The sequence below is a fragment of the Notothenia coriiceps genome, unplaced genomic scaffold, assembly GCF_000735185.1.
Source record: "Notothenia coriiceps isolate Sejong01 unplaced genomic scaffold, NC01 NC01_scaffold00037250, whole genome shotgun sequence".
Classification (NCBI taxonomy): Eukaryota; Metazoa; Chordata; class Actinopteri; order Perciformes; family Nototheniidae; genus Notothenia; species Notothenia coriiceps.
The window spans coordinates 10874329-10887187 of NW_011369951.1; the positions used below are offsets into that span (position 1 = coordinate 10874329).

General features: G+C 42.2%; 1 protein-coding gene and 1 pseudogene across 1 annotated transcript; one reads left to right on the forward strand and one right to left on the reverse strand.

Moving 5' to 3' along the window:
* Window positions 1–542: 542 nt before the first annotated feature.
* On the reverse strand, window positions 543–2013 carry LOC104966925 (tubulin alpha chain-like). The gene is made up of 4 exons (XM_010796273.1): window positions 1996–2013; window positions 1515–1737; window positions 1100–1248; window positions 543–1007 (listed from the first exon to the last, which is right to left on the reverse strand). The coding sequence occupies exons 1-4, from the start codon at window positions 1996–1998 to the stop codon at window positions 543–545; spliced, it is 840 nt and encodes a 279-aa protein (XP_010794575.1). The 5' UTR covers window positions 1999–2013.
* A 7457-nt stretch (window positions 2014–9470) lies between these two features.
* Window positions 9471–10898, forward strand: LOC104967298 (tubulin alpha-8 chain pseudogene; annotated as a pseudogene).
* The last annotated feature ends 1961 nt before the right edge of the window (window positions 10899–12859 follow it).

The following is a 12859-nucleotide window of genomic DNA, read 5'->3' on the forward strand; positions in this document are numbered from 1 at the left end:
TTTAAATGGCTGCCTAGGATTATAGGTGAGCGCGACGCACAAGTATGATTTAGATCAAATAAGCCCCCTGTGTTACCCTGAATACCTGAGAAAAGTTGTTAGCTTGCTTGTCTGCAGCGTGTAACGAAGAATTAAAAGACCAGAGAGGATGAATTTTTTTAAAACGGAGATACTGCTTAAAACCCCCAAAACAGCAAATCGTATACAAAAACTATAATTTCTAAAAATGTTCTCTTAAACCGTTACATGATGAAGACTTTGGATGGTAGCGATGCATACAACAAGCGCAAGACTGCAAAACATTTGTTGTTTGGTATTTTTGTGGAATATGCTGAAATTACGGTGAGCATACGCGGTGGATGGGAAACAAATTGGATTTTTACTACACAGGTTGTGTTTGGAGTTCATGAAGCTGAGTTATTTTAGATATGTTTATTTGCTTTGTTAGAGTGGCCCCCATTTACCTCGGTTTCGTGTAAGACTGTCCCTTGTCTTTATTCTTAGTTTGATCATGAAGGCCAGCAACAAAGACTACATTTTCTTCAAGAACTTAAGGTGCATTGAAGATAAAANGCCAGAGGGAAGTGGATACGAGGGTAGGGCACCAAGTTGGTCTGGAACTCTGTCAGGTCGACATTCAGAGCTCCATCAAAGCGAAGCGAGGCTGTGATTGAAGACACAATCTGGCTGATGAGCCTGTTCAGGTTGGTGTAAGACGGGCGTTCAATATCTAGGTTTCTGCGGCAGATGTCATAGATGGCCTCATTGTCCACCATAAAAGCACAGTCGGAGTGCTCCAGGGTGGTGTGGGTAGTCAGGATGGAGTTGTAAGGCTCAACCACAGCTGTGGAGACATGCGGGGCCGGGTAGACGGCAAACTCAAGCTTAGACTTTTTACCATAATCAACAGAGAGTCTCTCCATGAGCAGGGAGGTAAAACCAGAGCCAGTGCCTCCACCAAAGGAGTGAAATACCAGAAATCCCTGCAGGCCAGTGCACTGATCAGCCTGTAAAAGTAGGAATGCATCAAGAAATTCATAAATCACTTAGCAAAAAAACAAGTTTAATATATCAGAAAAGTAACACCACATTCCCTCACCATTTTACGAGTCCTGTCAAGAACCATATCAATGATCTCCTTGCCGATGCTGTAATGTCCTCGGGCATAGTTGTTGGCAGCATCTTCCTTTCCTGTAATCAGCTGCTCAGGGTGGAACAGCTGACGGTAGGTTCCTGTACGCACCTCATCTGGAGATACAAATGATAGCCAAACAAATGACTGAATACACAACTAAGAGCTCGACAGTAAAATATTCCTACAAAAGCAAGACAAAATATTTTATCTGGTAATAAAGAGATGATTATCATTGGTATAAATGTAGACTTTTTAAAAATGAATATCAACACAGTTGCATCATATGCTTAAAAACGTTGGTACATCAATAGTAAAACTACATACATACATGGAAACATCCAATCTGTTTAATATCATTAGCTTTATAACCAGCACTTACCGATGACAGTGGGTTCCAAGTCGACAAAGATGGCTCTGGGAACATGCTTTCCTGCCCCTGTCTCACTGAAGAAGGTGTTGAAGCAGACGTCTCCTCTTCCAGTGGTCCTGCCACTGGACATCTGTCCGTCAGGCTGCAGCCCATGCTCCAGACAGTACAGCTCCCAGCAGGCATTGCCAATCTGAGCTCCAGCTTGGCCCACATGAATAGAGATACATTCACGCTGCAGAGAAAATGCAACATTGTTTATTTTTTACATCTGTTAACTTTCTACATTTCTGCAACATATATTCAACTGCCTGAGTCCAAGTATCAAATTATATAATTTACACCACTCTGTCTGTCATGGACTGATCCAAATTAAAAGCATTTTCTTATCACTCACTCATAAAATTATTGCAAAAATGCAGAAAATGTAACAATTGTTAATAGATACAAAAACATGCACTAGCAGAAAGTTTGAAAGTTAATCACATCTTACCATAGTTTCTGATTCTTCTCCAAAGTCCAGGTATCGGTAAGAAGATGTGGAAAGAGCGTTTATTCTCTGCCCTTTTATACTTTTAGCTTAAGGTGAACAGTGATTTGATCTCTGCTGTAATGGGAGAACCCAGTGATGAGACCAGGATAAGATCATCAGCTTGACAAACAAACACACAAAGCAAAAGGAGGTCACCACCCTACTCATTGTGTGCGTTTGTGAGTACTGGTGTGTACCTTTTATTTCAGAAAACAGAAGCAAACCCCATACAAGGGGAAAGGTGACCTGGTGTAGTTTCACTTGGTAGTTTCTCATATATGACTCAATGAAGTAGCTTATCACAGGATAAAAAACATTCCTATTGCAATGAGGTTGGTTTTTAGTAAAAAAAAAAGAAAAAGATGTTTGTGTGGATTCTCAAAATAAAAGCATGCAGAAAATACAAGTTAAGACTTTATGGTAAAATGTATTTTTAATACCTCTTAAATGTAAAGTTTGATTATCATTCGACATATCAGTTCCTACAACCTTTTCCTAAGTTGAAATTAACTGATAGTATTTATTAAGCAGTACATTAACATTAGACCTCCTCCTCCTTCCCTAATTTGTGTAACCCCTTGGGAGAGTAACTGAATACAAGTGAACCAGCTTGTAAGGCGTCAGCTGACTAAGTAGAGTAAAACACATCTGCCTGCCAGATTGGTTAGACTATAATGCAACATAAAATTCAACCACATAAAGAGTGTATCAATAAGATGAAAAAGGCACAACATCATGGTTATTTTAACATTTTTCACTCACTAGATTCATACCCATTAGGTTGTATAGTTCACTTGTTCAGAATTCTACCGTGAGTTTCAGTTGGCAGGAGGCAACCTAATTTATTATACAATGGTATGGCTCAAAGGCAGAACGCTCTGTTATGTTTGAAACAAGTCCAACCACTTCGAAACGAACAGGCATCAGCACTAATATGGGAACTTTGAATTAGTATGCTACTGTTTTAAGATTCAACACTTTGTCATTCTATGGCTGCTTTGTTCAACAAAGTTAAATGGACTTCATCCTTGCTCATCTTTCACTGCATGCAGAGTTATTTTCACTAAAGAAAAGGTTTGATACCACTCAAAAGTGAAAAGTAAAAATTAACAAACTGACTGATTTTATGCTAAGTATTACACCACAGCGTCAACCAAAGCCGCTGTCAGATTAGTTAGATTAGTAACATAAAACTTACAAAGCACATCAAAAGTCAAAGTAAACTTTATTGTCAATCTTTCAGTTTGTGTGTACAGACAGAGAGATCGAATACCGTTTCACATGTGGTGCAAATGACAATTATATGTCAAATTAAAAGAGTTTGGTTCCACACAAGTGTCCAGGACAAACTCCTGCAGTGTTTTAGGTCTGGTTTATTTTGTGTCAGCTGAAGTATTGTTGAATATCACCACTAAATAACACACGTTGGCTCTCCTTAGGTGTTGCCCGAATCAAATAGCTTTGTCCCACTTCCATTGTTTGAGGGTATAAATCCCAAACAACGCCTCACAATAAAGTATCTTTACTAATTGTATCCTAATATTAATAGTGCTGGCAAGAAGGAAGAAGGCCCACAGTAGATCAACATTAAAATGAAGACTTAATTTGCATATTTTGAGATCAGGATAAATGATTATGTTGAACAAACTGTTTCAATATTTGCTTTGAGTGAGACACATATGAGAATCTTACAATCCCAATTCACACAGAAAGCATTTGAATGTAAACATGAGGTAAGTATAAAAACACTTTGCAGGTTCTTCTGTTGTGGTGAAAAAATATAACTTCAAGATCTCACATGAACTGCCTGATCAGTTTTTCGACTTCATTGACTCCCGGTGAAGCAACTACGACCTCTAGCTTTCACATGGTGACAGTGACAGCAGTACAATGGCAGTCTGAAGGGTTGCTGTAGCAGCAGATCTGTTGGCAGGATGATTGTACCACCCACAAGATAAGCGACTGAGGGCGTGACCCTTAAGTACACACGTTTCCAGACGAGCAAGTTGAATTAGATGGAAAAGGCGGGAAAGGAATTCCTGAACACCAAAAGGGAAACAATAAACATTTGATTAAGTAATGTTTTTGCAAATAAAAGGGAATGAAATACTGGCATAAGCATTAAATGCAAAAAATAAATGTGGTGTTCCCTACAATTTAGATTATTTTAAAAAAAAATAGGCAAAATAGACTTTAAAGGGGACCTATAATGCAAAATGCACTTTTTGATGTCTTTTATACATAAATATGTGTCCCCAGTGTGCCAGGCAACTCACTAAGGCCCAATCCCAAACCACCCCCTACACCCTTGGGAGGGTCCGCCACATTAAGCGCTGTTCCAAACCAACAAGTGTTGAGCGGTGTGGAGGGGGAGTGTGTTATCAAGCCCTCAAACAGCGAGTCTGCATCGGTGCTGACTGCAGACTGGTCTCTACCTGACCGGTCTCAACGCTGTGTGTGTCCTTCAGGAAACGTTCCAGCAAACACCCACTGATAAACTGTGATGTTAACAACCTCATGATAACCTCATGTTTTTTTTACTTAGGATCATACCTGTGTTTAGTCTAGAAAAAGGTAAATGTGTGCATTTTATTATAAAGTTGTGTATATTTAGAGACTGTTGCAAAAATTAAGAAAATTATAAACATCAGGTTCAAAACGAAAAGAGCTTTACAAAAAAGAAAAACAATTAAAGATGTTTGGAGTTTTATTTTAGTTGTGAATTTTAATTTTTGGTCTAAGAGATGTTGATTTGAAACCGTTGTTACATACAGCTACGGCATTTCCTGTTTCTGCCAGAGAGAGGGGAGTTTGTCCCAAAGCTTGCCGCTGTATTTAATACCTCCATCCAACAGGAGGGAGCCTCGTTGAGCTGCGAGTGTCACTCGGAGTTCATTCCTTCACGGAAGGGGAGTGTGCAGGGGTAGGGTGTAGGCTGTAGGGCGTGGTTTGGGATTGGGCCAAAGTGTCAGAAAACAAAACCCTCTCTCTTTCCCTCCATACCCAAATCTCTAAAAACGTGGGTACAACGGAGCTGATCCAGATTTGCGTCCGATATGACGTAATATCGGAAATGTGGACCCACAGAACTATCAGAAACGTTGCTATCAGAAACAATGCCCGATGTGTTTTGGATTTAATATGGTCTTTGTTTACATTAGCAAGCATCGCTGACACTCAGAGCTAACCTGTAATGGAGAGAGTAGGCCAGGGGTACTCAAACGTTTTTGTTAAAGGTCCACTTGTGAATCTTATACAAGGTCAACGGTCCGGATCAATGCCAGTGGAATTTTTTCTTTCAGCAAAAGCCATTACACAAACACATAATCCCCAAGAGAAGAACGAAAAATATATACAACACAATAAACAAGAAGAAAAGTAATACTTAAATAAATAAAATACAAAAATATACAGATGCTGTCACCATAATTCAAAAGAGAAAACTCAAAACAACATAAATTATAAAAAATTATGTAAATGGCAATTTACAAAAGGTTTCAACATTAGGTTACAAAGCTGCTAGACAAGAAGCTACATCACATCCAATCAGATCTAGCATATAGGCTACATCGCCAAAGTCATATCTAGTTCCTTTCTAAAACTGTACTAATTTCCGCCTCTTAAGCCAGACAATGAGAGATATTTAACATATTATTAGCCTGGTAACGGATCGCTGAAACACCGCTGTCATCAGACTGGCAGGGGCTATTCCATGCTCTGCTCAACCTCCCACCGTCCAAATAGACTCAGTAGCGCCCCCTGCTGCCGTGGAGCATGTGTGAGCGTGTATCATGGATGTATAATAAGAACTGGATACAGCGTGGGAGGCGGGGCCTCATTTACCTCATTCACACCAACGGTGTTTCAGGGCCGGTGTCTACCATATGTGCTCGGCCTACCAGATCAGAGGCCTGTACTACGAAGCAGGATTTTCGCTTAGCCGGCTAACTTCAGGGAAAACTCGGGGTTTCCGGTCCTACGAAGCAGTTAGCCGGCTAAGCGAAAATCCTGCTTCGTAGTACAGGCCTCTGATCTGGTAGGCCGAGCACANTTTTGAGCACTTTTTTTCCTTTTGCCGTACTCAGAGCATGGCGCGGAACGCCGTGCGTATCTTTGGGTGCACCTCCCCCACCACGTATCCAGTCTCTCCCATTAGGTGGAGAATGCTGAAGTTTATGAAAGGCTTCGGTATGTCAGTTGTCGAATAATACCTTCAGCTGTGGTCCCCGCGGAGTGCTGTGCAGCGAGCCAAGAGGAGAGAAAATGACCTTGACTCACTCCCTTGACTGGTGTTGCTTTTGTGTATCTCATTACCCAGACAGTGGCCTGCATGCCACTCTGGGTCGCCATATGAGGTTACGCCTCTGCTGATCCAAAGAGGCTGTTGAAAACGCTTGTACCATGCGATTTAAAACACTTGCCTTGGACACTTCATTTGAAGCCTTTCTTGTTTTGTTACGTCAGAGTGTCTACATTGGTTCGATGTTACTCTGGTGTGTACGTGAATTAGGTCTGATTACACTGAACAATGTAAATTGGTCGTCATCCCCATCATCTTGCCTAAGTCATCTCAACTTTGCCCACCGCCCTTCAGTTTGCCAACCATCGAAAGCAGTATATCTCCTTAACATGTGCTCCATTCAGCATAAGAAATGAGCTTTATGTATTTTATTTACAATATTGCCTTATGAGTTATTTCTTTTATTATACAACATTGAAAAATCATGATTGCTAAGTGTGTTGATCAAAATACTGTATGTGCTGCATGCCATGCATAACATAAGCATTTATCCACTATCCTTAGCCCCGCCACGAGTTCCTGTTTGTAATTGTCAATTACCGTTATTACTTTTCATTTCTTATGCAGGAGATATAATCAGCTCTTGCAGCGCTTATTGGTACACCTCTTCCCCAACAATAACAACTTGGATTAATCAGCTCATACGACAATCCCCCTTACACTTGAGACATCGAGTGTACCAAACAGAAAAAAAACCGCCCTAACTAGCCCACAACATGACACAATAGGGGGTGGAGTAACAAGCTAATCATGTGAGCAACTCAGCCCGTTCTCTCTTACAAATATGGTGTTTATATAGTCTCTAACAGAATGAGGTACCTCATAGATCTTTAACTGTCACAGACAAAGCGGCATTCAATGTAAGTGCGAAACATGGACAGACGAAGTTAGGGAGCTTTCCCACTTTTTTCTGCTGCTCCTCCCTCCCGCAATATCCAGCGAGATGCAGCTGCTTGCTGTGCGTTCCTGCCTGGCCCCTCCGACATCCTTGCCCTATATTAAACCATGAGCGGGCGGCTCCACACTTCTGCGTTGTAATCTGAATCCTCACCGTCACAGTCGAAGCGACCAGCAGACTAAAATCGGTGATAACCAGCTCGCGCTGAATGGACGTGAGTCTTTAACATTTGTCACTCTACTCTCTTCTCTCTCTCCGCTCACCGCGGCGGCGCGGCGGTTTTGGTCTCTGTTTCTTAGCCACTTAGATGCAGATCAAACAGCCGGGGGCGCTCTTAATGCTGCATTAAGGCTCTGCTGTGAAAAAGCCCAGCCTTTATCTTTTCAAGGTTGACTTGTTTAGTTTTGAGCGTTGAATTTAACTTTAGGTTTCTAACCTTTAAGCATATCAGAGAGGGGGAATGCCAACACGGCATAAAGCCACTCATGAAGTAAGAGGGTCCATAAGCACTTTCAAGTAGCGCTGACTCGCTTAGGAACAATCGGTAGCAGAGTGACAGACAACGTTTACAAGTTAGACGGCTTTGTCATTTCAAAACTACGGATGTACTGCCAAGTTAATTATTAAGGAAAGAAAACAAGTGTGACGAATGGTAAACTAATGCACTGGAGCCTTGTATTATGTTTTACTGTGGTTGGAGGAATTAAAATAAATGTTTGCTGCTGGAGGTGTCAGGTCAATCGGGCAGTCGGGGTGGATGGATAGGAAGGCGACAGGCGAAAGTGGGAGGGTCCGCGACCGTAACCAGTAGTTAGGTTAGCCGGCAAGCCATTTTGCCAGCTGTTAGGAGTTTTTGTGTCCTTGCCGAAGAGAGATGTGTAGCACCTCCGGAGCAACGAGAGCGGAGACATCCCTCACTGCTTACAGCCACCATTGCAGGCTGGACGGGGACTGGGGGGAGGACGAGAGACACAAAAATGCGGAGGGGATGGGAAAGGCGAGGAGACTACAGGATCGGAGCAGTGGGGGGAGGCATTACCCTTTCTTAAAGCGGGCCCTTCCTGTGCTACCGTTAGATTACATGTTCCTTGATACTTCTATTTGAGGAGAACTGCTTTTTAATTGTTTTTTTATGCCTTTCTAAAAACTGCATTTCATTTGTGTGGCCACACATGTCATGCCCACACGCCGTTGATCTGTCGTTATAAAGAGTGCAGGCTTTTTTATGATCTTTTATATGCCTTCTGCTTCTATTTTAGTTTATTCCTTGCCATTGTCGTGATTGACTATGAGCTAGTTCTGAACAGTCTTCTCCACATTTTGTGCCTGCAACGCTTTCTTAATTGTCATGCTGTCAATGTTCTTCTTTTGCGTCAAAGTAAGCAGCAAAGAAACATTTTCACAGTCCCGCTCTGAAACGAGGTCAGGCATCAACTCAAATGATGTCTATTCAACTTATGAAGTTCAATAGAAGAAATTCACCTACTCTATGACATAATAGCTCAATAATTCTAATACAACTGTTTTGTTGCTCTTTTCCTTTTGAACATGGGTAAACATGAACGATTTTCTCAATTTGAATGACGTACAGATAGATTGAGTGGTCACACTACTGCGTTAAAGTTTTATCTCCCCAGGGTATTTTTTAGCAGATATTTCTTAAATGCCAAGATTTTAAACTTCATCATATTAGTTGGTTCTTTTTCTCTTTGTAACCTAACGCCTCTCTCTCTCCCTTTCTTTAATCAGCGTGGATGTGTATTTTCCATGTCATCGTCGGCCAAGCCGTGAGTCCAGATGGCAATTAGCCATGCTGGGAGCCTGTATCTTGTCTGGATATCATGGATTTCCAGCCAGATCGGACAGTTGTTCTGGATTGCTCCCGAGGTGACTAATTGTATCTCAATCGGATGGAGGAGGACGACTCCTTCATACAACCTTCTTCTCAGCCTGAGATTGTTCAAGGTGCAGGAACAAGCATCTTCCATGATCCATTCTTTGTCGTACCTGGTATGGGCCCACTGCTCATAGGGGTCGTGAGTAATGTGTAAACATGACTTACTTGAACTCAACAGCCTATATTTGTATCTTTAGTAAAATGTGTCATTATTCTTGTCATGTTCTGTATTTTTTTACAGTTTTTCATACGATGAGGTGTCTGCTATCAGGAACCCTAGCCACTCTCTCGTCAAGACTGTTCCACCCTGAGCAGTGTACTGTATACAGTGTAAAGGAATGATGGCCTGCCAACAATACGCCCGAGGACGACTCACTACCGCCACGGCCAAGGAGATCACCTTGATATGGTTCTTGACAGGGACTCGGCTAAACTTGGTGAGGATTCAGTTAGTTTAGTGATTTTCGGTAGACTTGTCCTTTTGACTAATTTTTCAATAATTTAGAAAGAAAGAAATGTGTTCCACAATTTTTGACGTTCATGATGACATCGCGGTACACTTGATAGTGTCCTAACCAGCGCACTTTTTCTTTCAGGCTGATCAGGTGCACTGGCCTGCAGGGCGATTCCTTATCTTCCACTCGCTTGGTGGACGGCACTGCGCTCTGTCGTTTCACCTCCCTGCTATGAAAGGACATGTCTGTTGAGTTTACGGGAAAGAAATCAAAACTTGAAATTTGCCCGCTTCTACCCAGCCCCCCCAGGTCTCCAACCGCAGTGGGCGCAGGCCTTACAACTCCACTCGATCCTGACCACCCACACCACCCTGGGCACTCCGACTGTGCCTTCCGATGGTAGACAACGAACCATCTACTGACATCTGCCGCAGAAAACCTAGATATCGACCAGGCCAACTCCCCTACACCAACGCTTAACAGGCTATTGGCCAGATTGTGTCTTCAATCCACAGCCTCGCTCGCTTTGATGGAGCCCCTGAATGGTCGACCTGACAGATTCCAGAGCGAACTTTGTGGCCCTACCCTCGGTATCCACTTCCCTCTGGTCCCACCTAGCTCCAGCTCATCTCTGCAGAGAAAGCCTACCATGAGCAGCTGTCCGTTGCTGACATTACCAGAGTGTTGCTTTGAGCCAGCCAATCAGATGGTGAAGTGTAGATCCTCGTCATGCATTTTTTGTTTGCGTGGGGCGAATACGCATGCCTGCTGCTGGCTGTATCGCGGTGATGTGGTGCCCAAAGATGTCAACTCTGCCATTGCTGCCCATAAGACAAGCGTACCATCCAGTTTGTGGACTGGTGCCCCCACAGGCTTCAAGGTGGGGCATCAGACTATCAGGCGCTCCCAACAGCCGGATCCCTGGTGGAGACCTGGCCAAGGTGCAGAGGGCTGTGTGCATGCTGAGCAACACCACAGCCATCGCTGAGGCCTGGGCCCGTCTCGACCACAAGTTTGACCTCATGTACGCCAAGAGAGCCTTTGTCCACTGGTATGTTGGGGAGGGCATGGAGGAGGGAGAGTTCTCCGAGGCCAGAGAAGATATGGCTGCCCTGGAGAAGGATTATGAAGAGGTTGGCACTGACAGCATGGGAGAGGAGGACGAAGAGGGAGAGGAGTATTAAAGAGCCAAACATACATCCCATATTCAAAAAGTTACCAATTATGCAGCACATTCCCTAAAACACTTTGATAACATTGTGATAATGATCAATTTCAGTATTATCAATAAAATGTTCTTGTGAACCATCTTAAGTGATTTGTGGTCATTCCTGAAACAAATCTTTAGCATGGTTTGGAAGATAGGTAAAAAAGTATTTTTTTTAAAACGGTGAATTCAACAATATTTAAACACTTTTCCAAATGTTACAGATTGTGAGAGAGAAAAATGGGCACATATCAGCAATATAGACGTGATAATTATGCATGACAAGGAACTGCTGTCCATGAAAGGTAAGAAGACAAGTTATAGGGCGAAGTACAATCCTTATTAGTGACCATAGCAATATTACATGTGTACACAGATTATAAAATGGGTCTACTCTAGACTGTACGTTTTGACATATTTGCTATTAAAGGTGGAGTAGGTAATTTTGGAGAAACCAGCGCTAGAATTTGAAAATACACAACCGGAAAAAATCTGCCACTTCCTTACAGAGCCCCTCCTCCAACACACAAGAACGCGCATATGACCAATGAGGGCACGAGATAAGTTTGTGAACAGATGGAAGGCTGACGGTTTCTTTAATTTACCTACCCCACCTTTAATCAAGGAGGGTGTGTTTTGTTTTTCTAGATTTCAGAATGTTTTAAAGGAAATTACAGTTTCTCTGCCTTTGCCAATTTCCTCCCTTGTTTTGCCATGTTGATAATCAGTTAGTATACAATGGGCTTGGCAGGCCGTGTACCTGCAGTTGCTTCAACCAGCCACCAGATGGGAGCAATGTGACCACTTTTGTTTGAGTTGGTTTGGTCCTTTCAGAATCACAATCAGAATTCCTTTATTCGTCCCACAGAGGGAAATGTACATTTGTGACAGCAAATAACGAGCCAAAGATAGCTTGATATTAATTAATAAGCATGCATACAAATATTAAAGATAAAAGTAGAAATTATACAAATGTACAAATACACATCCAGTACTTTGCCTGAATGTAAAGATGTTGAGTCCTTTAAACATGAGTGACCAGTCTTTGAGCATGTGATGCTATGTAAAACTAACACCAAAAGCCTGCTTGCTTTTAGGTTTCACTTATGGTCTACTACATTAAAGTGGGGCTATTGTGACCTCATTCAAGTATACAAACGCTCAACTCTCTTTGAATTAAATATTCTGATCCAGATAAGTCACTCTGCATACAGGATCAACATTGGCAGAAGTATTAGTATTCATTACCTGTAACTAAGTACAATATAAGTACCACCGTGCAAAACTACTCAAGCAATTACATTTTATGTAGGGTATTCAAGAACATAAATGTCACTGAGAGAATTACATTCTTTAAAAGCCTGAGTTATTAGATAATTATTATAAATCATTCCAATATTATTAAAAAGTATTATCCCTGGGGGCTTGTATAAACTATTGTTTAATAGCAATCCCCATGACAAATCTTAAACTGCAAAGTTACTGTGGCTGCCAGATAAATGTCGCTTTATGTGCTATAAATATATTGAGTTAAAGTAGCCTATAAAGGAAACACTTTAGCACAGTAGCCTATGTTGGTAAATTGATTAACAAACATTGCACCACTCTTTAGTAGCCTAAGCATGTAGCCTAAATGCGGTAGCGTTGGCATGACATTACTTTAAATATATCTACCCAGATACGGTCATTTTGTTCCTATGTCTTTCTGAAGTGGTTAGCCAGAGTAGGTGGGTACCATAAGAAGTGTTTCGGTATTAGTGAGGCTACATTAGCACAGAGCAACAGGCGGCAGAGGAGGCAGGGCGGGTCTGAACCATACTGTAGGTCTGAACACCGTAAAACCCTCGCATGTTCCCGACGCTCCATTTCTCTCCCTCTCTCTCAGCTGATAGTGACGTAGTGCGTCAGTTTAGACCAGCACAGGAGGCAAACAGGGCTGTCACTCTGTCAACTTGTTTTCCCGGTGTGGACCATAGAGTAGACAGCAGAGGCAAAACGGTAGCCTGAATTGCAGTAGACATATTGTGTTGTCAGAGAGTGTTTGTGTCGGGTCGCTGGAGAGGAGGAC